The sequence below is a fragment of the Myxocyprinus asiaticus genome, chromosome 2 (assembly GCF_019703515.2).
Source record: "Myxocyprinus asiaticus isolate MX2 ecotype Aquarium Trade chromosome 2, UBuf_Myxa_2, whole genome shotgun sequence".
Taxonomy (NCBI): Eukaryota; Metazoa; Chordata; class Actinopteri; order Cypriniformes; family Catostomidae; genus Myxocyprinus; species Myxocyprinus asiaticus.
This window is the reverse complement of record NC_059345.1, coordinates 61,260,060-61,287,885: the sequence shown is the minus strand read 5'-3', so window position 1 is coordinate 61,287,885 and position 27,826 is coordinate 61,260,060. Positions and strand designations below refer to the sequence as shown.

Here is a 27,826-nt window from a genome sequence, read left to right as displayed (position 1 = left end):
TATAAAATAAAAATCAAATCCCTTTATTGTCACAACCATATACACAAGTGCAACAGTGGGTGAAAGTCTTGGGTGCAGTTCCAAGCAACATAGCAGTATGACAATTACAATAAACATCTGATTTACACATAACACAATTTACACATCTTGTTACACAACACAATATACACCTAATAATATACAGTATTCAGTATACACAAAATAAGAATTGATATATCGACCAGGCCGATTATTCAGGTGATATATGGCTATTTTGAGAATATAGGCATCAGCTGATAACTCTGGCCGATAAAGTGGGCATTCCACCTAGCATCAAATTAAAAATCTAAAGACAACTAGGTCAGTGGATGGTGCAAATTTTTTGTTTTCTAATATTTTCAAATACATTTTAAGTAAATATTGTATAAAATAAGTGTTAAATTAAATATAGCACTTTTGAGTTATTTGCAAATATATTGTACATACAGTATAAAGAAATTGTACTGTATATAGCAATATTCAGTTCAGTCTACTATTATCATATGCACAGTCAATCAATTCTTAATCATATGCAGTTTGCTTCGACATGTAAATATATCTTGTTTTAAGGATGTTTTAAAATTTTTAGTCAAAAACAATATTTTGATTGCAGTGTGACTGCGCAGGCACAAGGAGGTTAATTCTGTGATCTTTGCCTTTACTCCAGGTGGCACATACTTCATGATCTCTCGGAGTCTTGGTCCTGAGTTGGGAGCGCCCATCGGCCTGCTCTTCGCGTTCGCCAATGCACTTGCCTGCGCGCTTCACACAGTGGGGTTTTCTGAGACCGTCAGAGATGTTCTAAAAGTGAGATGGGCACATGCAAACAAATTGTAGACAAAACGATTTCTTAACTGCCCTTTATTTATTTTTGCTTCACTGTAAACAAAAAGACATGACTCTGTCCATGTTTTACATGCAGAATTACTCATCACTTCTAATTAATAATAAATTTGACTTGTTACAGTCAAAATGCATAGGCACAGTTTAGGCGTGTTTATACAGTCTATATAATGCTGCACAGACAGAGATGTATTTATAATTTCTGGGGCACCAAGCAAAATGTGTATTTGAACCCTTTCTTTAAAATCTTGATGAAGTCACTGTTGATAAAAGACAAGGGCACTGATTGTCATCACAACGGCAATGTGTGAGGTGGCTCTAAAGCAGTGCTTCATTTACAGTGCGCAAAAGCTGCATAAATGTAATATTTACTAGGGCGTGAGGGCAGTCAGAGCAATACTTTTATGCTGCATAGTATCTTTAAGCCCTGGTCACAAAACACTTTGCACACCATTCACTACCATTCAAATGCATCTGATAAACAAAGACATTTCGCATGAGCTGTGGACGGAAGTTCAAGTTTGGTGAACTTTGACCTGCAAATCCGTATGATGAGAAGACGTGACTAATAGAAAATCGAAGTGTCAAACATTGACCTCTTAGCTCAATACAAAGAATACATATTTCAAATTTGCAGGTGTTTGTTGTTGCAAGAAAGTGAGTAGACAGTATATTTTCACATTTTGAATGTAATATTGTTTGTTATTTGTGACTAGGCATGTGACGGTATCAAATTTTCACATCAAGATAATTGCTGAAGCTTTTATCATAGTATACTCACGATATTTAATTATATTACAAAAACGGGTTGAATGAAAAACAAATTTTATTGTTGTTCTCTTAGTAACAGGTTTAATTACTTTTTCAATACCAATCAAGCCTTTTAAAATAACAGATAACAAAGAACTTTGAAAAGAACCCATTACATAAAAAAAAAAAAAAAAAAAAAAAAAAAAAAAAAACTACCATCAACACCATAGATAAATAGCCAAATATAAATTTAAGTTAATGTCTTAATATTTAAATGGTCACTATGCCACGGGGCCACTGATAATTACAGTTCCCTATCTGTCACTCACTCGACGTTGTGTCGATGTAGTGACACTAGGGGTCACACTTGGGAGCCCCAAACACCAATGAGAATTGGCGAGTGGAATTTGCATGCCACTCCCCTGGACATACGGGTATACAGGTTCTACAATATATTCTCGCAAGTTTGCAGCAAAGCTCATTTGCATGTGAAAATTATCAGTAGCGAATTATCAGTTTTCGACAAGTTTGCGGCAAATTTGCCATGAACTCTCGATTTTCGTAAGGGTATCTAGAATTATTTATGGTATTTTGAAGTTCCCATGATAACAATATTGTGCATGTTAATTACCTTGATATACCATATTACCGAGTACCATCACATGCCTATTTGTGACCTATTATTTATCGAAACCAGAAGCCCTGGCACGTGACATCATATCATGGTCTGTTGTGTATGGAGCCAGAATATGTGTGTGGAGCTCAAAATAAATGCATTTACAAAATACAATTCAGAAATAAACAACACAATTCACAAAATCTGATTCATAAATCCAAAATAAAATTCATCAATACACAAGTGAGAACACAAATATTTCCCCATTTGCCCACACAAATACTTCTCACAAATACGTATCTATCAAGTTTTTGCATCAATTTGCATCAAAACATTTGTGAATGTTTTTACATTTATTTATGGATAGTTGAATCGTCACATTTGTGTGGATCGCTTTGGATTTGTGTGTGGCTATTTTGAGACTTTCCTCTCAGGTTTCGATTCGTAAATAGAGCACAACAGTGCCCGCACACTTATTCAGCCGCCTGGGTTCCGGAAGTATTTTTCCCAGTTATTTTTCCCATAGACTTTTCATTAAAACCTTCATAAAAGAGTTGTAAGCCATGAACCAAACCAACCAATTATTTGAAAATCTGACAAAAAGACAAAAGTACAAGGCTATGTACTTACCATCTTTCATGAAGGCACGGACTGCAATCCCATGAAGCATTGTGAATGATGTCACTGAGTAAAAAATGATGGGAATATAAAAATGATTGATTTTAGGTGGTTGATTATAAGTATAGAAACCATATATTTTACATTTATTGCAAAATATTCAGATATGTACAAATAAATAAGTAGTTTAAGGGTGAAGAGACACGACTTGATTTCGTCATTGACAGTGCGTCATGGGAGTGGGTGGTCGCTCTGAAGCACATTTCGTCGGCTTTCTTGGCCACAGTTCTCTGATTGGTGAAGCTTTCTTTGCTGGCCCATGGGTAGTGTAGTTGTTTACCACGAATTCCACTATCAAACACGATTTTTAAACAATGAAGTTAAAACTTGAAATTGTGGCCATACAATCTCCATCTCACTGGACGAGTTGAGATAACTCTGTGTTCCGCCGAACACTCTAACGGATCCGAAGGAGACCGCCGGGCAATCCGCATCTTCATCCGTTTGCCTGCAGAAGTGAAGAGAGGAAAGATTTCTCTTCCATCATCAGTCAAGTCGACGTCGCTGATTTCTCTGCCAGCCCGCCGAGAATCAGCAGCCTTACCGCCCGCTGATAGAGCGAGGAAACGGCCTCCCATCATCACCCGAGCCTTGAGGAACTGAGTCGGAGTTAAAGGATGGATGAACACACATTTTGCATCCTCAAGCAATTCAAGTAAAGGTTTACGTCTGGGCAAAGATAGAATATTATAGTGTGTTATTCTTGTGTATCAAGGTTATTGCTTGTACAAGTTTACAGACCACCGAGTCCACTCATTGCGGCTAATACTCAGGGTATTAATTATCACAAATGAGATTTGCTGTATTGTAGTCCAACCACATTGGACTGTTGTGCATTTCCGCCATCACGGGTGAGACCGGCAAACTGAGTTTATCCATTAAAGAATCAAAGACCGTGGGACGGTTTACGAGCCATCCACTGCGTCTCTGAGTGATAAACTAACAGCTGCTTTCTCTCCCACGATCGCGAAACTGGCTTCGGGGCGTCACTTAATTCTCTCCCTCTCTCGTACTAACCACACACACGCGACCCCTCACAAACATTCTCGCACACATTTTTGGCTAGTAGATAGCTTCGTGATAAAGCTCAGCTTTGTCCCTACGCTATCGTACAAGCGGATACACACGGTAACTGGTAGACGTCATTGACTGGTTTCTCTCCCCCCACATTCTCTGGCCGGAAGTCTCGCGTGACATACTCTCCATGAGAGTCACGTCCGCCATTTTGTGCGCGTCCCTCCTTACACACACACACACACACACTCGCTCTCACACACACACACCCTCATGTGTTATAGGATTACTTTGATTTCCATATCTAATCATATCACTGTTTAGTTTGTAGTTGTAAGTCGGAAGTTTATTGACTGCATTGTATTAATTATTAATTGATATTACCGCATAAATAAACTTTGTTATATTACAAAGAGAAGTGTTTTGGTTTGTTTTGCATACACCTGTGTCATGCTGATGGGATGTCAGTGCTTGGATTCAAGCCTTCATTCATTGTTTTTTTCCCTAAAATCGATATTCTTTGGATGTCGATTTTCCTAAGAAAACGATCTAATATTGAGACTGTTATACTATCTGGTTATTAGTCCCTGATTCCAGGGTGGTGCCCCGGCAATATTGATCCTTATTAATATTCTATTGATTTTTTATAATTGATCATTATCTTTGATGATTGTTGAACTTGAAGGATCAATAAGCTAGTGTTAATTTTAATTAATGTTTCATCGATGTTAACAATTAACGATTATCTTTGATAATTGTTGATTTAAAGGATTAAAAAAAGCTAACATTGATTCTCATCAATGTTCTATTGATTTTAATAATTAGTAATTATCTTTGATAATTACTAATTATTGCTAATAACCAAACCCACTCCTAAATGTAACGCACTACATTTACTGGAGTCCTATATGAGGTTTTAATGAGTTAGATTCAATTAATTAATTTAAATATTAATTAATAACTAAAGAAATAATTACCAATTATTTCTGATAGTAACACTGATCTAAACAACCAGTAAAGCCCTACACAACTAACATGTTTACAGTACCTTAATACATAATTTGATTCAGAGTATTTAATTAACTTGAAAGATATTCAGACTCATTACCTCCAATATACAGTATTCTTGTCTTTTAAATGAATGTGGATATTGATCTATGAGTGAAATGCAAAAGTGCAAATTGGCTTTATCTTAGAACACCTCTGGCAAGTAGGGTGCGTGTGTTGCGTGGTGAATGCTGTTTTTTTTTTTTTTTTTTCATTACTAAGACACATTTAATGAAACAATTCACAATTTTCTCTATTACATTTTTTTTCAATCGATTTTATAAATTTCTCCAAACTATATCAATGTTCACAAAACAATTCACACAGCCAAAGAAACATTCAATTTTGCAGAACAATTTAATTTCATTGCATAATGAAGCAGTGTATTATTTTCTGATAATGCATTTATTAAAACTATATACATCAAAACTATAGATGTGTTCTCTATTGAATTCATACAATTTTCAGCTATAGACACACAACTCTACTATTGAAATGGAAATCATGAAAATCCTCAATAAAGACCTTTATGCTTTCATTAAATTTCTTTAAATTTCTAGTTGTTCCTGTTCTTCCTCTGGAAAAAAAGAAAAAAATAGCAGTCTTGCTATATTGTATGCATGTACATAAGACAGCACAGATTGTGCAGTTATTGTGGACATTGATTGTGGCATGCAGACCAATGCCATTTCTTCCTCTTCTTTTTTTTTTTTTTTTTTTTTTGAGATTGAAGGCACTGTATATCTGCTCATGTTCGACTGAACACTTTGTGTGTCTCAGAGACACCGTGATTCATAACAAGATCAATTAGAGGGACTCTCAGATCATTTGAGCCCATTCTATGTTTCATATTTGACCCTTTTTATAGATAGCAAAATCATTATAGTTGTGTAAAAATTTTAGTAAATTGCATTTTCTTTGCTGTGTGCACTACTAACAGAGCAGATATCAATATGAAATGGTTTGACAACCTGACATGTGCATTTGAGAATATGACTTTAATTTAGTGGTCTGTGTTAACTGTTTTAAAAGGAATGGATCTTGGATCAGAGAAATTTGTGTGTAGTGTTTCAAGTAAATTATGAAAATCATGAAAAATGTACAATCTGTTTAAGACAAATACAAGGTGTTCAGATGGCTGTGTTAATTATTTTGAGAGCAGTGACGTGAGTTTGGAGAAATGTGTAAAATCGATCGAGAAAAACTGTAACACAATCTCAAAACTACACACCAGTTTGTACAAACCTCAAACTTCCATGTCAAAATCAAATATTTCACTCAAAAACATAATCTTCTGTCAGAATTCTGTCAGATGCCCCTCAGTTCAGCAGAAATACAGCATGTTACTGCAGAACAAGTACTGCTGGGCTAGATAAAGTAGACATACATTTTCACAAATTATGAGAACAATTGTCATGAACATGTGATACAGTACATACACTACACAGAACAGTACATGGCATCTAAACTGCAGTAATGTATTATAGAACCCTGTAGGTTACCTACTTGTCTGAAGCAAATTGCTGTTACTGTAGCTTCCTGCTTTCTTGTCTGAGGATTTGAATAATAGAAGCAACCATTAAACGACTCAGATTTAGTTGGATTTGTTGCCAAGCATTCTTATACCATGCTCAAGAACAGTCAGCCAGAATACTGTAGAGCAGTAATCCCTTAATCTGATTACTTGGAAATCATGTTGGAAATCGAGAAAAACTTTAACAGCCCCACTGGGCATAGAGGAGGTATAAATGTACTTGCACCAGCATCATTGGGAATAAAAATGTATCACATGCTAGAAAGTTGATTGTTGATTCTCAGATACAGCTGACAGAAAACCAGACATACGCTGATACACATGACACTGGCAAAGTTCAAAGGTATTGTAAGTGAACATTGCTTTTTTACTCTGAAAACCTCTAACTCCAAAGTCATGTCAGCAAACATGAATACACAAAACAAGAAGGAGCATTCCCTATTACCTTAATGGTTGCTACAAACAGGCCGCAGAATTAAGGGATTTAAAATCTGCCATCTATGCTCATGGGTGCTCAGTTCTGGGCCATATTTTTTGGAGCCAATTACCTGAGTCGTAAATGCTACCTCAGTGCTGCATGATGTCGAACACACTATCCTGACTATCCTGAACTGTGATGTCAAAAGCAGCAGACAGGGAAAAATATTTCATGCTTTTAAGAGCCATCCAACAAAATTGGTCACTAATGAAACATATAATGAAATATTTGCGATTTGAATATGTTGCTGGGAAAAGTTATGGCATCCACCAGCAGACATGTTACCTGTTTTCGTGAGCTTCCCCCTAGTGCTATTTCTGTCTCTTCTAGAAAGCAAAAAAGAAATACATTTTTTTTTCTCTCTTCTCAGAACAATCACGCTCAGATAGTGGATGATGTAAATGATGTGAGAATCATAGGTGCAGTTACTGTTGTCATTCTGCTCTGCATCACACTTGCTGGCATGAGTTGGGAGGCTAAGGTACTCTGATTCTACTGTCTTCCTCAAAGCATTTCTCTCCTCTTTTACAAATACTGCCACTTTTCACTGATTGTTTACTGTCATTTTTTCCCCCCACCACAGGCACAGATTCTGTTCTTTATTGCGATAATATTGTCCTTAATCAGTTATTTTGTGGGAACTTTCATTCCATCCACCAAAGAGAAGGAGGCTGTGGGATTCTTTGGCTACCGAAGTGAGTATACGCTCAACAAACATTCAATCCTAATCTACTCTATTCCTACTTCAGAGTAATGCCATTTATACACTGACAACGGTTTTGTTGCTGGTTGTCGCTAGTAGACATTCCTGCTGCTGGTTGTTCTAATGTTATTAGTGGGCTGGCCATAACTGGCTGGAGCTTTTGAAAATCTGATTGCCCACAGACAATTAATTGCCTTTGAGATAAATCTTGTCCTCATAGCTTGAACTTGAACCTCAAGTTCGGTCTGAAAAATGCAGTCCACAAATTCCTTCATTTGCTCATCCACAACTTTTACAAGCAAAGTATTGCAAGTATTAGCACAAGGGCTTGCTTGGGTGTCTGTGTTAAGGCAGGCATACACTGTGTGATTTTCGGCTGTCGTGCGAGCTCCCGACCGATATTTTCCAGTCGGGAGCGATCGTGTGGAAATCGTTGGTGCTAATGTGATCGTGTGAGAAGAATTACGAGTGGAGCCGAGCAGTTTACGAGCAGCTCACGACCTCCCGATAATTTGTAAAAATGTCTAAAAAAATTGGCCGCTTTCAGCTTGAATTCGTGAGGTGTGTGCGGTTGAATAAGCCGATTTGCCGATCTACCTGAAGTTGACCAATCAGGAGAAGGTGTTACAACTCACACAATCAATAACTACGTTGCCATCTAAAGATTTTTGGTGAAAATTTTTTTAGCGCATCAAAATAAAGCTGATGGAAATGCAAATTATTGCTGTGTCCACATAATATTTTTCCGTTTAACTCTAGTGCATAAACTCTATGTTGATACTTCAAATATCACGAAAAACTGGTTTGGAAACACTTTTTGTCGTGAAAATTGGCATTAACTCAAAAATGTAATGTCACATGACAGAATTTACCTCAATCGTTAGCCTGTGTTAATCATGACGGTGGTATACATCCTTGAAAGCCAATTTATTGTACGTGATTATGGATTGATCTTAACGGCATATAGACCCGATGCTGCAAAAATGACACTTCCAGGAGTGCCAACACAAATATCTCGTATCATGCATATCGACAAATGCATGGAGAACAAATTAATGGCCACTGTTTGTGATTAATTTAATCACGGTAGCCATCCGTTTATTTATTAAAGTTGCTTTTCCACACCATTCAGAATAATAGACGCAGATATGGAATTAGCCCACAAAAAAAAAAAAAAAAAAAAAAAACAAAACAAAAAAAAACAAAACATAATTTCTGTGCACAAAGATGTTTCAAATTAAAAATAAAAACAGTACTAGGAGAAAAGCTTCAGTGTGCTTTTTTGGAACACTAACATATAACCCAATTCTATAAAATTATTGTTTAGCTTTTGAAAACTGTTCTGTAGATGAAAAAATTCAGCTGAATGGCATTCTCAGAATGTTCTACACTTTTTTCAAGACTATAAACTATCAGAACTATTTTCCCAATGCTGTGTTCACTTTCAGAAAACGAGCTTTTCAACATTTTAAAACTTTTAAATATTTTACATCTAACCCTCTTTACCTCGAATCGCATTTGCTGAGAAAATGTCAATTGCATTATGACACTAAAATTTATTTTAGATGACAATCAAATTCAGTTGGTCATTAAAAGTTGCTGGAAAAATATGCGGGACATAATGCAATTGTGATGGCAATGCTTTAGATTAGATGATTGTTCAAAATAGCCTATTGAATATCAGGAATGTATCATATACTGTATGTAAACCCTGATATTACACCACATCAATTTTTCTTTAATAGCTGTGCATATAGCATATACACATCGATGGATGGTCCTTATACTAAGACCTAAAGTTTCCCCTCTTCTTGGTGCAAGTTGCCAGCTTGAACAGGGCCATGATGATTTGCTTTCGGGTTGTAACTGGTGGCAACCTGCGACAGGCGCAACATCAGGACCAATATTAGGCTACAGTCATATCAGAAGGGCAACAGCTCCCTTTTGATTGCAATTCCTCCTCTTCTGATTGCATTTATCTGTGAAATTAAAATTACAGTAAGCTGTCTAATTTCAATAAATTGTCTCAATACTTTCTCCATTTTACCAAAACTTCTGAGGAAAAGAAATTAGGGACATTTGGGAGGCGAAAGGTACACTATTAGCGATAAACACACATTTCTGTGCGGAAACGGCTTAAGGGCAGATTTATTTTGCGATAAACCAATACTTATGCGACAAAGTGGTTTTCTTAGGCATGACGTCATCACGCACACCATTTTTATCGATAAAAGGCCATTTGAATGGAAAGAGGCAGAAGACGACAAAGTTTCCCAAAAAATGTTAACGCATTTTTACTTTGTCGATAACAAAGTAGCGTGAAAAGTGGATGGAAACTAGGCTACTGAAAACTGATTGTTCATGAAGCATTTACACATTTGGAGAAAATGGTTGTGTTAAAACTGTGTTTTCCCATATTGTTCACAACCACGTCACTGGGAAAGATTCTACAGAAATGCAATGCTGTTCTCTGCTCTTCTAACAAATCCTTTGCCATAGGCCTATGGGTTGCGCAACCTGATCTCATGAAAATTCGTACATCATTTATGAGTTGGCTATTTGGTATGGTCTTGCACGATGTTGTTTGCATAAACTCGTATGACTTCATCACGTGCAAATTCACGGATGTCAAATGCGGAAGCGCGAGTTCCACGCACGAGGCATTAAGGACATACTTATTAATATTATGCCCTTACCCAAACCCCTTATCTAAACTTAACCAATCAGTAGAGAGTGTAAACATGATAGGAAGCTGTTGTGTGTGACAGAAGCAAGTAATTGTCGTGTATTAGATGGAAACGATGTCCAGCGACGTCATTGGCTGTAGTGAAAGTCGTTGGAATTCAAACGAGTGCAGTCGCACAATATCATACGAATTAGCCAAATTTAGAAAAGTTGTATGAATCCTGACGATTTCGCCATGAGAGTGTGTTGCGTTTCACTAGAAAACAATCTTTATCACTCTTTATTTATACAACAATCTTTATTTAAAATGTCCATCATGGTCTATTTTTATTCATCATACTTGCATTTGTTTCAGTTCTAGGGTAACATTTAGGGGGATATATCATCTGTTATAATTGTCTATGCACACGATAGTGGATATGTGATAGATTTTTTAACTCCCTAAGCGCATGTCTGGTGAAACAATGGACTTCTAGGTTGAAAGTTCTACCTGTCAGTCAACCACTGTCCTAAAACAAGATTTTTAAACGTTGCTACGTACGGCTTTAAAGTGCATTCACATGGACAAGACCTCACAAATCTTCTTCAGTATGTCTGCTATCAACATGCAAGCAGTGACACAGATGAGAAGGATGTAGCCAACATCTAAACTGAATAATACAGGTAGCCTCCTCCACAAAAATAACTCAGAATTCTGCACTAAACATCATGTTTGCACTTAAATTAAATCCAAGTATAACCGACAGAAACGGTGCGTGGATTTTCTGCACATTCTTTTTAATCTTTAATCATTTTGTGCACTTTATTATCATGCAATAACTGGCAGCAACACATGGACGCTATTATGTATGCAGTCATAAAATCACACAGCCTCCCTTCGAAATCTGGATTTGTCAAATGTTGGACAGCATTTGTAATAATTATCCATATTTTATTTTATTTTTTAAATCTGCAGATGAGTTTTCAGCTAATGCAGCCCCTGGCCATGGCAGTCTTTTTTTTTTTTTTCTTTCTCAATTGCAAGGTGCAAGGAATTAAAGCAGTGTCCTCCTCTGGCTTTATGTCTTATTATGATAAATAGCACGAAAATTAATGCAATTGCTCCGGAATTCGCCAGGTCCTAAAGTCATGTCGTGTATGATTGCATCTGTATGATTACCAGATAAACTGACTCGTAACGTGTGCTAGGGCTCACAACCTCCCGAGTGTCAGAACTTGCACAGTGTACGCCCGGTCTTACTATGTCAATTTCTTGAGGAAAAGAGGATATCAGAACAATCTGATGACTTAAAACACCCAGTCAACAATGTCAATCATGAGCAAAGTTGAAGCTAAGATGTATATTGTACAGTCTTTCATAAAAGACCATTCCTGTGGTGCACAGTCTGCCTTTGCTTTTATCCAAGATCTCACTGGGTCTTATCGCACAATCTGACAATTAACAATCGTAAAGAAAATGGAAAAAATGCACAAAAATTTACATCTGGCTTTAACTAGCTTCTTAACTTGCTTTACCAGTAAGGCTTACTTGCTCAGCTAGTTTCACCAGACAGACCACGCCTCATCAGCTAAATTTAGCTGGTTAACATGTTTATGCTGGTCAACTAATTAGACCAGCACCAGACCAGCACTGACCTGCATAAACCATAAGACTTTATGCTGACCTAAGCTAGTGTTTACAACAACGATTAGTAAAGATTTTATGAAGGAACTAAAAAATCCTTGTTGATGGAAGGATGTTGACTCACCCTTGCATCATCATGTTTCTCCCTACTTCTGTTAAACTAGCACTGGGTCTCAACTGGTGGGTCAAAACAAAGAAATAGGTTGCAGTTCTGTTTAGATAGGATCATGACCAGTAGGGAGGGGGGATTGGAGAAACAATGCTAAATGTAAATGCTACCCATGTAATTGTGCAGTCACAATAGCAAATTAAAACACATATCAACTTTTAAAAGAGAGGAGAAAACCCTTCCCATATCTTTTGTTGTTGACGTCAGAGGTTGTGTACCCAATCTCTGTGCATATTCATCTGTCACTTGGTAATATAAAGTTAAATATTTTGTAATACTACAAAGTTAATATTTGGCCCAGTGTTTGTTCCATGTGTTTAGCCAGTTATGCTGAACTTTCCATTTGGTTACAATGGATTATATTTGTTGCAAGGGAGAAGAAAAAAGTTAGTTACTGTGTGTGAGGTTGTTGAGCAGATGAATGAATTCAATTATATTCATGATTAATATTCACTTAGTATTTTTATCATAATAATTATTAGGGGTTCAAGCCTAAATGGATGAAACCCTATTGTAATAATTGTAAGGATTTTTAGGGGTTCAAGCGCTTAGCTCTGAAACCCTATTGTAATTGTTAAGATTTTTATTAGGGGTTCAAGCGCTTAGCGCTGAAACCCTATTGTAATTGTTAAGATTTTTAGGGGTTCAAGCGCTTAGTGCTGAAACCCTATTATAATTGTTACGATTTTTATTATTATTGGGGTTCAAGCACTTAGCGCTGAAACCCTATTGTAATTGTTACGATTTTTAGGGGTTCAAGTGCTTAGCGCTTAGCAAACCGTAAGGCCTAGAGACTTGAAACTTGGTCAGATGGTCAGATTGCTTGCTACTCAGAAACACGGACTCAGCCAAATCGGTCAATGGGGGCGCTACAACGATCAAAAACGTGAAACTGCTCATAACTCCTAGACCGTTTGTCATAGACTCAAGTGCTTTATACCATTGGAATCCTTGGCTCAATCCGATTTCATTTCTGCCTATACAAATTTTCCGCCATCTTGGATTTTTCATAAAACCTACTTTTGCGAACTAGTCCTAGGTTTTCGTCTGATCGGGACCAAACCAGTGCCAAACGATTCTATGGAGTCTCAATATCAAAAGTTATAAAAAACAGTTTGAACTTTCGACTCGAGCTAGCTACGGTATGCGAAAACATCGGAAGTAGGAGTGGCCAATTTGACGTAAATGGCTATAACTCTTGAAGGAAATTAGATATCTTCACCAAACTTGGCATGCTTATGTAAGAGGTCAATCTTTGGTCGCCCAGAAAAGTTGGCACAGTTTTGCCACATGGTGGCTCTATAATACCAAAAAAATATGAAATTGGCTGTAACTATGAAACCGTTAATCCTATTGACTTCAAAATTTGCATACATTGTCTTTTACTCAGCTGCCATCATTGTCTATATGGAAACATGGCCGCCATCGGCCAATCAAATTTCAGCAGCTATTACACAAGGTTAACAATGACCGATCGGAACAAAACTTTGTGGACCTATTTGACTCTTGGTCTGAGAGGGTTGTGCAAAGTTTTAAAAAATCGGCCACTTGGTGGTGCTATCATGATTTTTGTAGGTGATAATGGCTGTATATAATGCAGTGTTGTGAAAAAACACAAGTAATATATATCACCTGATAGCTCTTCTCATTCTAAACAACTTTGCCTCAAGAAGCATTGGTGTCTGTCAAACCGTTGAGTAAATATTTTTGCGAACTAGTCCTAGGTTTTTCGCCCGATCAGAACCAAACCAGTGCAGAAATATACTCTGGAGTCTGATTACCAATAATTATTAAAAAAAAAGTTGAAATTTCGACTCACGGTCGCTAAGGGTTGCCAAAACTTTCGTAATGGCTTTTACTAAAATGGCTATACCGCCCGAACAAAATTAGATATTTTCACCAAACTCGGTACACATGTGTATGAGCTCAATCTTTGGCCGCTTGGTGAAGCTATAACAGGAAAAAACATGAAAACAGCTCTAACTACATGCGGCATGCAGTGTCTTTTTCCAAGGTGCCATGACTGTCTATGAGAACATTGGCGTATCTCAAAAAACATGGCCGACATCGGCAAATGAAATTTGAGCACCTACAGTGCATCCGGAAAGTATTCACAGCGCTTCAATTTTTCCACATTTTGTTATGTTACAGCCTTATTCCAAAATTGATTAAATTCATTATTTTCCTCAATTCTACAAACAATACCCCATAATGACAACGTGAAAGAAGTTTGTTTGAAATCTTTGCAAATTTATAAAAAAACAAGAAAAAAGAAAAAAAAAACAGAAAAAAAAAAACACAAGTACATAAGTATTCACAGCCTTTGCTCAATACTTTGTTGAAGCACCTTTGGCACCAGTTACAGCCTCAAGTCTTTTTGAGTATGATGCTACAAGCTTGGCACACCTATTTTTGGGCAGTTTCACCCACTCTTCTTTGCAGGACCTCTCAAGCTCCATCAGGTTGGATGGGGAGCATCGGTGCACAGCCATTTTCAGATCTCTCCAGAGATGTTCAATCAGGTTCAAGTCTGGGCTCTGGCTGGGCCACTCAAGGACATTCACAGAGTTGTCCCGGAGCCACTCCTTTGATATCTTGGCTGTGTGCTTAGGGTCGTTGTCCTGTTGGAAGATGAACCTTCGCCCCAGTCTGAGGTCCAGAGCGCTCTGGAGCAGGTTTTCATCAAGGATGTCTCTGTACATTGCTGCATTCATCTTTCCCTCAATCCTGACTAGTCTCCCAGTTCCTGCCACTGAAAAACATCCCCACAGCATGATGCTGCCACCACCATGCTTCACTGTAGAGATGGTATTGGCCAGGTGATGAGCAGTGCCTGGTTTCCTCCAGACATGACGCTTGCCATTCAGGCCAAAGAGTTCAATCTTTGTTTCTCATGGTCTGAGAGTCCTTCAGGTGCCTTTTGGCAAACTCCAGGCCAGCTGTCATGTGCCTTTTACTGAGGAGTGCCTTCTGTCTGTCTTCTGATTGGTGGAGTGCTGCAGAGATTGTTGTTCTTCTGGAAGGTTCTCCTCTCTCAACAGAGAAATGCTGGAGCTCTATCAGAGTGACCATCGGGTTCTTGGTCACTTCCCTGACTAAAGCCCTTCTCCCCAGATCGCTCAGTTTGGCCAGGCGGCCAGCTCTAGGAAGAGTCCTGGTGGTTCCAAACTTCTTCCATTTACGGATGATGGAGGCCACTGTGCTCATTGGGACCTTCAATGCTGCAGAAATTTTTCTGTACCCTTCCCCAGATCTGTGCCTCGATACAATCCTGTCTCGGAGGTCTACAGACAATTCCTTGGACTTCATGGCTTGGTTTGTGCTCTGACATGCACTGTTAACTGTGAGACCTTATATAGACAGGTGTGTGTCTTTCCAAATCATGTCCAATCAACTGAATTTATCACAGGTGGACTCCAATCAAGTTGTAGAAACATCTCAAGGATGATCAGTGGAAACAGGATGCACCTGAGCTCAATTTTGAGTGTCATGGCAAAGGCTGTGAATACTTATGTACATGTGATTTTTTTCGTTTTTTATTTTTAATACATTTGCAAAGATTTCAAACAAACTTCTTTCACGTTGTCATTATGGGGTATTGTTTGTAGAATTTTGAGGAAAATAATGAATTTAATCCATTTTGGAATAAGGCTGTAACATAAAATGTGGAAAAAGTGAAGCGCTGTGAATACTTTCCGGATGCTCTGTATTAGACAAGGTTAACGGAGGCCGATTGGCACAAAACTCTGTGGGCCTGTTTGACTCCTGGCCCTAGAGGTCTGTGAAAAATTTGAAAGAAATCGGCCAATGGATGCCGCTAACGAGTTTCACGCCTCTGTAATCATGTGGTGTTTCACACGTACACACAAAGGCTGCATCTTTCAAAGGACTCAGACTTCAAAGGCCATGCCTTCGAAGGCCGTGAAAGTCAGACTGAGCATTGTTAATTGGGACAGTCTAGCCTATGGAGGACTGTTCTTGTCGCCTAACAACTGTGACAGCTGCCGAGTGACTGTAACGTTTGTACTGGACTTTTCTGAAAGTTATATTAAACTGTCTGAAAACTAAACAGGGTTCACAAACTGTCTAAATATTTTCACCATGGTCCATTTCTTTATATAATAAAGAGTACAAACTATATATAATCACATCTTAGTAAGATATGTCAACATTTGAACCACTTTAAGGTTTTTTTTTTTTTTTTTACATTTGTATCATTAGATATTTCAGTACGTTGAAACCCAATACTTATGTTTAAAAGTGTCATTCGGCAATTTCTCTGTCGTCACTGGCGAGCAATGAATTCTGGGTTAGGCAAGGCCATGAAGGATCCATCTGTTGTATCCTTAATTTCAGGGGAAACGAAGGACGCATTTGGAGGCCGCATTTGTAGGAGTCTTCGAATTGGGACAGCCTTTGTCGTGCAGCAGTTACTCAATCGGCCTTCGAATGCGACCTTTGAAGGATGCAGCCTCCGAATTGAGATGCAGCTATAATTCATACCATTTGTTAGATCTCCTCATACTGAACAACTTTGCCCCAAGAACCACTGCTGCCAATCAAATCGTTCATTAAATATTCATGATTATGTAAAAAAACCTACTTTTGTGAACTAGTCCTAGGTTTTTCGCTCAACCTCAGTAAAACCAATACAGTACAATTCTCTGGACTCTCTAGGTCAATAATTGTGTATAAAAAATAAAAAATAATGTTGAACTTGTACAAATAAGCCCATAATTCCTAAACAAAAACTCAGAACTTCACAAAATTAGTTGAGCACATGCGACATATGATTCTAAACACGCATACAGACCTTTATGGAGATCGGACCATAGGTGGCGCTATGAGCTTTAAAAAGCTTTAAAAACCATATTTTTCCTTAGTAAATTGTCTGTATTGGCTGTAAATGTTTTATTCCATCTATGATCTGGGTGGACATGCTTGCTAAATAAAACATAATACCTTTTTACGCATGTGCTTAAAGGCCTTAAACCTCTTGAACCCCATTAATTGCTGCATGCAGCTATATTTATTTGTATTATTATTCTGCCCTAAAACTGATCGTGCAGATCAAACCGTAAGTCATAGAGAGCTGAAACTTTGAGGGAAGGTAGTCACCCAGAGTACTATAGTGTATCAAAGTTTTGGCCCAATCGGCCTCAAGGTGGCGCTATAGTAATCATGTTTACGTTTTGGCCCATAACTCCTAAACCATTTGTGTCTTACATAATTGGATTCCTTGGCTCAAGTTGAACAAAACGTATATCTCCGATTAAATTTCCATCATGAAAATGTTTGTGCTAATTTGCATAATTCGAAATACATACAATTATTCGAACTCCTCCTAGGCCGTATATCCGATTCTCACAAAAATTGGTGTGTGTCTACTATGAAGCCTCCTGACAAAATTTATCAAAGGAATTTTGATTTGTCGAAGCCTTGCGAAGATATAAGCCAACGAATTGGTCAGGTGTCGTCCATTTTGTACGTATTGACCAATATCTACCAAATGAAAAGGCCAAATGTTATGAAACTTGATACACATAGACAACAGGACATTCTGAGGGTGTACGCAAAGTTGCGAAAAATGTTGCCTATAGGGGGTGCTACAACAAAAAAAATGCTCATAACTCTGCAACCGTATGATCAATGAAGTTGAAAATTGGTATGCATCTTGTAGGGGCTAAAGGCTAACATATCCCACAATATCAGTTGGACATATAAAAAAAAACATAGCCGCCAGCAGCCAATAAACTTTCAGCAGCTAATAACATCAAATCTGAATGGCCGACATTACGAAACTTGAGATATTTGTAGACAGTGTCAGAATGAGGCTGTGTACCAAGTTTTATGAAAATCAGCCACAAGGTGGCGCTATAACAAGGACATTTACGTTTTCGACCGAGTTGAATAATCTCAAAATTATTTTTCCTCTAATTCCTTGCACCAAGACCTACAAAATGTATGTCTTTGTTTTATTGCATTTTATCAAATGTTTCCGCTATTCTAATTTTCTAAAAAAGCAACTTTTTCGAACTCCTCCTAGGTCATATATCCGATTCTCACAAAAATTGGTGTGTGTCTACTATGAAGCCTCCTGACAAAATGTATCAAAGGAATTTTGATTCGTCGAAGCATTGCGAAGATATAAGCCAACGAACCAATATCTACCAAATGAAAAGACCAAATGTTTCGAAACTTGATACACATACAACAGTTTTACATTGCTCACAAACTCTGCATTAACAATAACTTGCCTGTACATTTTAAGTCTGACTTTATCCTGTTTCAGGATTGTTGAACTCAATACATCAGAGTCATATTTAACACCAGTTTGCAAATTCAGCAACTTACAAAGTACATATACATATACAAATACATACCTTTTTTGCATACTTTGAAAGTTCTTAAAAGGCTTGAACCCCGACAATTGCTGCTTGCAGCTATATTTATTATTATAGTTGTTTAGAACAAACACCGTTAATATTTCTCACTTCAAACTCATAGTTTTGAATGGAATACATTACATCTGGTCAGGTGATAACATACAATCAAGTCACACAAATTGAAATATTTCAACACATCCAAAGCTCAAATCGTATACAAAAATTCTGCATTTGCAGATGGTCAGAAATCCACGCAGTGCCCATGTAGCTCTCCATAGGAAATTAGTCATTTCCGGTCTATCCTCTGTTGTTTGTTGGATGCAGCAACAAAAAAAAAATGGCTATTTTATTAGTGAAAATAAAATTCACACTTCTGCTGTTGTCAGTTTTCTTATTCAGCTTATGTCATGTTAATCATTTTGCACATTGTTGGGCCCTTGTACTTTTGTTTGATATACAATTTGTGTCTAATGTAAAATCTTGGTCCGGAAGCAAAACCCACTGAAAACCACTTGCGATATGTCCATTGGGAAATTGCAGCCATAATATTTGGTAATGAAACAGTCAAACCTCACCACAGTGTTGTTCTTCCAGTTGAGATTTTCACTGACAACCTACTACCTTCCTTCCGAGGCAAAGATGGATATTTCTTTAGGATGTTTGCGATTTTCTTCCCTGCTGCCACTGGAATTCTGTCTGGAGTCAACATCTGTGGAGATCTGAAGGTGATGTTATTGTATTTAAGACAGAACTTAACATGCCTTTAAAACAGCACAAAATTTATGTGTATGTCCATGTTGTTCTAGGATCCAACGGGTGGAATTCCTAAAGGAACACTCCTGGCTATATTATGGACCACCTTGAGCTATTTATTAATCTCAATCACAGTTGGTAAGATAAGATATTTGTCTTTTGGAATACTTTATATCCAGGTGTTAAATAGGGCAAATACGATATCATCTTGAACCCTATTTAACCCTCCTATGGTATTCAAAAATGGCACCTTCCTTTGGTATTTGTGGTCATTTTTGACAGGAAGGTTTAGATGTGTAACCCCTTTTTTTTATGATGATGTTAATGATAAAAAATGTTCTTCCATGAAGTAAGAACAATACAATAAAATTATGCATTTCTTTTGGGATTTTATGCTATTTTGATCTTATTTATATTTACATTTCTAAATTTTACTATTAATTTGCATGTACAAATAAGCAAATATATAAAATAAATAAATAAATACAAATCAGAACTTACACTTCTCTAAGTTGAAACATTAATAAAATATGAGAATGTGACATAAATTGGATGCAGATTGCTGCCATCTGGTGAAAAAAAATATAAATAACTTGACTTAAAAACCATGTCATGCCAGTAACAGCCAGCAGATGGATGTAGCCACCTACTGTGTAGTCTGATGTTTTGTTGTAACTTAATTTGATATTTTATCACAAGATATGCATTTGGATACATATTTAAACATGATCAAACTATTGTATTATTTGTCAAAGTTTAGCATTTTAAAATTGATTTGAAGTGTCAGTTTCTGTTTTATTTGACAAAAAAGTGTTGTGTTAAAGTCTCACCAGTTCATTCTTGTGTGTGTAAGTGGGTGAGTGGGTGTGTATGTTTTGCACTGAGGATGTTTTAGAGTCTCACCCTATAATTTCTGTCTGGGTTTTTTTCTGCATTGTGGCTGATTTATTGATTGTATTTGACAGATAAAAAAAATGCCCTGTTTTTTTTTTCTTTCCCATTCATTTTCAATGTCTGTCAATTTTGACCGCAAAACCCAAAGGTGTCCATTTTATGACCACTTAGACTTATCGAATCAAGCCCATTTTTTGGGGGTATGTTCAGATGGCAAATGGAGGAAAAGTCACCATATCGTGTACTGCTCAGATAAAGGAAAACATTTTTATTCAATGTAAAAAATTTATTTTGGTCAAAAATGACTGAATATCATAAGAGGGTTAAAGGAACAAAATCGCGTTCCATATTAAATCCATACAAGGCACAGTGTGTCCCATATTTCAACGTCTCGCACCTAAACAGCTTTTTTTTTCTTTCTTTTTTTTTGTTTTTTTGGTATTTGCATTTGAATCAGTTTCATATAGAGTTGTCAATGTTAAAAATTACAGATTGAAAACAGTTAAAACGGTTAACATTAAAATAGCTTAATATGACTTAATTCACAGTACTACAACAAAAACCAGCAAGAATGAAAATGTCCCTTTCCCTTGTGACAAACAGTACCAGCTCCTGACCACAGATTTAGGTGGAGCAGATTCTTGCTCTGAAAGCTATAAGTTATGTATGGCCACAGGGAAGTTATACATTATTCAACTAGATGAAAACACAAACGCCACCTGACAAAACATGTTGTATCCTTGCAATACCACCTAATGGAGGCACTCCTATATTCAAAATTCAAAAGTGTTGTGGAAAAACCTCAGGAAAGAAACTCTAAATGTTGTGCATATGTTCCCACACAGTCCAATACAGGACTTAAATGTTTCAAATCTGAGTAAGTTTTTCTAGTAAATAGTTTTATTGTAGAAAATTCTTCAAGTCACACACTACTTTATACATCTTCCTGTCCCCCGGTCCCCCTGAAGAACGGAAAAGTAAGCATTGGAACCGAAAGCGCTCTTCCGATCTCTGCCAGAAAAGTCAATAACACAATAATGTGAGTACACTTGTAAAATTACGTCCCCCAACTCTTTGAATTAAATAGAACTAAACTGTTAAAACTCACGCTTGCTACTTTTTGCTATCTGAAAATGTTGACTATAATGAGACAAAATCAAATGTACTATGTATCAGGAATATTAAAACTAATATTTCAGATAAAAATAGACCATGATGGTCATTACCTCTACATGTGAATTGTAAACCTGGCACTTACGTGTCAATTGCAAAAAAGTCATAAATTACAATGAACAAGAGAATAGATCAGGCCATGTGAGGGGAAAAACAAGCCCGGCATCTCTATTCATATACTATCCATAAAAATATTATGTGACAAGCACAAATCATCAGGCAACAGAGAGTTTGTAAAAAAATAAATAAAAAATCTGACTCTTGGGCACAGCAGGGGACTGAAAAGTGTGCAGTGTACAATGAATGTATAGGCATCTGATCTTTTGCTCATAGATCTGTTGTTATTTTAATTTTATTATACAATATATTAATCTATGACCATTTTTAAATAAAGCAAATATTCATTAAATGTATAAACCCATATACAAATATGCTAAACTTTTTAGATATGTAATACATAAATATGTACTCCATATTTCAGAGTTTTCAAAATCCCTGTACACATTTTGCCCAAATCGGTGATGATTGGGGTCACTTTGTTAACACCCGCATTAACCACTTACATAATTTAACAAAGGATATATCCAAATTCTGACGAGCATCACACTTTCTGTGCGTATAAAAGGAGCATGTCACTCTCATAGAAATGCATGACATTCAACGTTAATGCACAAAAGAACAGTAATTTTTAATTCTTGTAATTCATTGGATACAGTCCATTTACACTACCAACTTCTTTATAAATGTCTTGGTTTGCATGCATCAACTTCTGGAATAAAAATAATAATTACATTACAGCTATGGCCAATAGATGGCATCAGTGCTCCATGCATTGGCTGAGCTCTATAAGTCAATTTTGTAACGAACTTAATTTCTAGATATTTTCAAGTTATGCACTGGATATACAGTATATTTAGACATTATAAAAAAAATATATGAGATGTGCATCTCAAGCTGTAGAGAAACACTGAACACATTTGACTTCACGTCAGCAGCAAAACGCTTCTGTGCTATGTAAAATCAGTGGAAAATAGTCAAAAATAAAGAGAAAGAAATTAGCCAAGGTGAGAAATTAAATGACATAACCTAAAGATTTTGTTAACCCTTAAACGCACACCTCAAGTCTTTAGAGACCCGGGACCTAATTCCACCCCCTGTACCTCATCCATTTGGAGATGTGCCCAATCCTCTTTAGAATTCCTCAATCTATCTCTTATAAATAGTGCAACAAAAAACAAAAAACAAAAAAACAAAAATGTCAAAACTGCAACAATTTTTTTTTATAATGGTATAAGTTCCAAAAGTTTATAGGGTCTTTATAGACCCGAGGTATGTTAGAGTGTTGTTTTTTTCGCACTTCCATATATGATAGCTTTTATGATTATTTTATATCTATTTAAGTTTACTATCACAGGATATCTATTTCTCCGTTTATTACAAGAGAAATTAGTACTATATTCTTACAAATAAACACTATATCACGTTGATTTTCTGTGCAATAATGAATTATCAACAATGGTGAATTATCATTATCCCATATGCATGTACACATACTTATTATATTTGTTATTTCTTACTCAAGGTGGCGCTGATTTTTCAGTGATTGATTTGATTTACATTTGACATTGCTAGCTGACATAGAAACAAAACTGAAGTAACTTGTCATTTGGTTGTACTACTGAAATAATGTAAGTTGTTCATTTAGACTCAATTAGTGCCTGAGAAAATACATATGTGTAAAGTATGTGTAACTTAGGTGTAGCTGATGTGTAGATTATGTGTTATGTGTAGCTCAATATATGTTTGACAGCCAGTTACATCTCATGAAATTTCAGTGTGAAAATAATGAATCCTGTTCTCGATTTGTCCTGATTTGTTGCATCGCTGTTTATACCTGGTCACTTTAATGCATCTCCTGTGACCATTTGTGTTCGGATTTGGAAGGGAGTGTCTCTGTTTCATGACGGCATACATCAATCACTATGTCAGTGTGTTACTGCATGATATTAAAGGTCAACAAAGTCAGAAAAGACAGAGCGATGCGGTTTAAATTTAAACTAAGCACAAATGCAACGTGTCAAGCATAATTATCCATTATTTTAGTGGATTGCCTGTATTAAAGGAGTTTCAGGTGTTCTTGCTTTTCATCTGTGTTGATATCAGACACTAAAGAAGCTCTCGTGATTGTGTATGTATACGCTTTTTAAATTTTTCCGATCGGACAGTTATTTCCTTTTAAAGCCGCTCATAAACGGCAAAGTTTAAACTCTTGTTTTAGCGCAGCATTTGACTGACATGTGAGGGGTGGTGCTTCACTGCTGTCAGGACGCATACAGGACGGAATAGCGTTTACACCACAAATGCGATGTGTACACATGATCACATTCGTATGTGGTTTTTGTGATCCGATCACAAAACATTTTAGACCCCGCTTAGACCTGTATTTAGGGCTGACATCATGTGATTGGTTCACCCAAAACGCATCTTAATACCAGGTGGAAACAGCGTCTTACTCTTTAAAAGCATAATCAGTGCAAGATTATGTAAGACAAGTCCGGTGAAGGATTTTTGTGCAATTTGTTTTTTTATCCGTAAATGTGTATCATTTAGTTTAATGCGTATCATTTAGTTTATTCTGTTTTTGTTTGTTGGTTTTCAAACAAGCGTATGTACAGTATATAGTTTACTATCACAAAAGGGATCTTAGAACTATCATGACTAGCAAAATCCCAATTTAACACCTGCTTGTACTGTAAAGGTTTTACCTTATTTCGACATGAAATGTTCATTTTATTATGTGAAAGACACCTGTACAAGTGTGTCCCTCACTAAACTATTACATTCTTTCTTTTTCAGCTTCGACTGTTGTTAGAGACGCTTCTGGCAATAAGAATGACAGTTTAGAGTTCAATACTTCAAAAATCTGCCATGGTCTCGGCTGTAAACTGGGCTGGGATTTTGACAGGTGTGAACAGAATCGCACCTGTACCTATGGACTGGCAAACAACTTTCAGGTAATCTTGCGTAACCATGTTTATAATAAATGACATACATTTGGTTTATGGTATGGTCACAACAGACATTGTGATCCATACAGCTCCATTCTTCCCATTGAAAACACGGTATCACAAGCATATGCAATGAAGTTTCATCTTTCGTTGTTTACCAAAGACATTTGTCCAATACAGGATCTAATGTTACAAATTGACCTCTTAGCTCAATGCAGAATACAAACTTCAAAGCTGCATGGATTTCTGTGTTGCTGGAAGTGGAGTAGAAAGTATATTTTAACATTTTAATTTTAGTATTAAAAACAGAATCCTGTTATAGAACCATATCCTGTTGTCCATATTTATTACAGGGTACAAAGTAATTTTGCTTGTTTAAAGACTAGTGTGACAAAAGAACAAACTAATATGCAGACAGATTTTCCAACATGTCCAAAATGAGTGTTGAAGTTTAGACATTACATTTTTTGTAGAACATTAACAAAGCAGTCAGCCCGACTGAACGAAAAAGTTTGGGGTCACTTGGACTGAAATGTTTCTCATGTTCTTAAAAACCTTTTGATCTAAAGGTTTATGCTTAAATATTTGAAATTAGTTTTGTAGACAAAAATATAATTGTGCCAACATATTAATTTATTTCATTACAAAACAAAAACAAAAATCTTATAAAAAAAGTTTTGAAATGGATGACTTGGAACGAATAATAAAGAAAAGCAGCCAATTAGTGCCCAACATAGATGGTAACTCCTTCAATACTGTTTAAAAAGCATCCCAGGGTGATACCTCAAGATGCTGGTTGAGAAAATGCCAAGAGTACATTTCTGCAAATTCTAGTCAAAGGGTGGCTACTTTGAAGATGATAAAATATAACATAGTTTTTATTTATTTTGGATTTTTTTTAGTCACAACATAATTCCCATAGTTCCATTTCTGTTATTCCATAGTTTTGATGACTTTACTATTATTCTAAAATGGGAAAAAAGTAAGTGACCCCAAACTTCTGAACGGCAGTGTAGATAGATAGATAGATAGATAGATAGACAGACAGAGAGACAGAGAGACAGACAGACAGACAGACTTAAGGCAGTGTGTTTATTATTTGTTTCCAGATTCTTACCATGGTTTCAGGATCTGGGTATTTGATCATAATCGGGATTTTTGCTGCCACCCTGTCGTCAGCATTGGGTTTCTTGGTGTCTGCCCCCAAAATCTTTCAGGTAAACATTGCAGCAGTTTTGGATTATAATTTGTGTTTGTCCAGCATAAAGTCAAATGTAAATTTGTTGTGTGTGTCTGTGTGTCTGTTTCACTCTAATTGCACAGTGCTTGTGCAAAGATAACATCTATCCTTATATCGGCTTCTTCGGGAAAGGTTACGGGAAAAACAACGAGCCTCTGCGTGGCTATGTCCTCATGTTTTCTATCGCTATGGCTTTCATCCTTATTGGTGAGTTCACACATTCAAATACATTTTCTCTAAGATCACTCTGTGAGGTCATATGCTCTCTAGTTGCCTCTAGTTGCCTCATCAACATGTCTGTGGCAAAACTTAATAGGACTGATAGAAAAAAAACATATGTCTGTCTTTGTATAATGCTCTACAAAGGCAAAACACATTGTCCAAAAATGTCCCAGAAACCCAGTGTGCAAATATGCCTACTCCGAACTATATTGTAAGCCAAAAGTAATGTGCCAAATAAGTAGAATGTCGAATCCTCAGTATTCATAAAAAAGTAGGCAAAAAATACATGGATGACCTAATGCATCTGCCACAATTTTTAAGTGTGCATCCATTGGACACTTTACTATCCCATAATGCCAAGGAAGATTCAAAATACTGAATTTAAAAGAAAATAAACTATGGAGAACTGCACGTTGAGCAGTTCTTTTCAAGTGTAAGTTCTATTTTTACTAAGAAATGTGTTCATTATGGTTAAATTGTACTTTAATATTTTTGCAAAGCTATTTTGTTAATCGCTTGTTTGCAATTCCAACAATGTACTCTGGATAAGTCTGCCCATTGTGAACTCCCATAGATTCAAAATCTAGCTCCTTATAACTGTATATTACACATCAAATATGTTCTGACTGGCTGTGATTGTGCTGTCTGGACACATTTCTTGTTGTTGATACTGATAATGAAGACAGAAACATACATGATGGTGGGTAGGAAACAACAGAGCCTTGTATGGGACTATTTCGAGTTTAATTATGAAACTGGAAACAGTAAATGCATTGTCACGTCCAATCATACGATTTGTGATGTTGAAATTAAGGAAAAGATCCCACAAACCTGAAAGTGCATTTGCAAATTAACCAGGGCTGGAGCAACAGGTGCGATTGCACCCGGGCCCAGGTTTAAGGGGGGCCCGCTGCAATCAGCTTGGAAATTAATTGAATTTTTGCTGAACATTATTTGTTTCGCGCTGTCCATCGTACAGATGTTGCAGAGTCAGTGGCAGAACCTCGCATGATCGACCCGCACAGATGGGCACTCCGCCTCTATCATTTCTATCAGTTTGCTGACATGCTTCCGTGCTAAATTCTGTTACCGTTCACTCCTCTCTTACAAACTCTTATTGAGTAACACTATTGCTCCCTTTGCTATACTTCCCTGTTAATCGGCCCATCTCACTTATGCTGATCACAATATATAATGTAACAAAATACTACAATTTACTTAATAAAAGGCCTAATAATAATAATTTGTTAATTGATCTTTATACAGTATGTTAAATAACCCTACGGTTAAATAAAGCTTTATTAATAATACAATAATACTTATACAGAACATTAACCACTTTTATTCTTGATCATATCTTTGACTAAACTGTTTCTTTTTCCATTGTTTTATTCAATTGGCATGAGGGAGTTGATAACAGTTTTGTATAATAAGCTCCTCATTCCAAATCTGGAGAAATGCTGTCATCTCCTCCTCTGTGTCATCGCATTATATTAGTTTTGTATGTTAACTTAATAGCCAAAATATTTGAATATACGTGAATGAGAAAAAATCTCGAAATGTGTTTTAGTCACAAAGCACGTTATAAAGTGTAGAGATCAGACATTATGTCAATATTTAAACACCTCATTACTCAGACTGAAATAATTGTATAAGTATTTGACTTAAAAGAATGACACAATAATTTTATAAGGTTAGAAAAAAAGTAAAGGAAAATATTTGCAGGGGGCAAATGTTGCCTCTTAATAGAAAAGTTAATTTCTGACCCTGGCTGCAATGCAAATGCAATTTTAATATTTATGTTTGTGAGAGACTAAAGAGACAAAAGAGTAAAGTCCTGTCAAAATATATGTGAGAAGAGTGACGTTAAGTCTGTGATGGGGGTAGTGGAAGGCCTTTTTGTGTGTATTGCACCCGGGCCCACGTTTAGCTTGCGGCCCTGAAATCAGCCATCATAAGGAGTACAAATTATTCATGGCTAAAGATGCAGA

The 27,826-nt window shown here is 36.6% G+C and overlaps 1 protein-coding gene across 1 annotated transcript in view; it reads left to right on the top strand.

The window, feature by feature from the left end:
* LOC127452761 (solute carrier family 12 member 3-like) overlaps window positions 1-27,826 on the top strand; it is a 91,555-nt gene that overhangs the window by 19,337 nt on the left and 44,392 nt on the right. Inside the window, exons 5-12 of the mRNA XM_051718458.1 lie at window positions 686-825; window positions 7,349-7,459; window positions 7,562-7,673; window positions 19,140-19,270; window positions 19,352-19,436; window positions 24,222-24,379; window positions 25,483-25,590; window positions 25,697-25,820. Coding sequence (XP_051574418.1) covers window positions 686-825; window positions 7,349-7,459; window positions 7,562-7,673; window positions 19,140-19,270; window positions 19,352-19,436; window positions 24,222-24,379; window positions 25,483-25,590; window positions 25,697-25,820 — 969 coding nt within the window. The remainder of the gene's footprint in view (window positions 1-685; window positions 826-7,348; window positions 7,460-7,561; window positions 7,674-19,139; window positions 19,271-19,351; window positions 19,437-24,221; window positions 24,380-25,482; window positions 25,591-25,696; window positions 25,821-27,826) is intronic.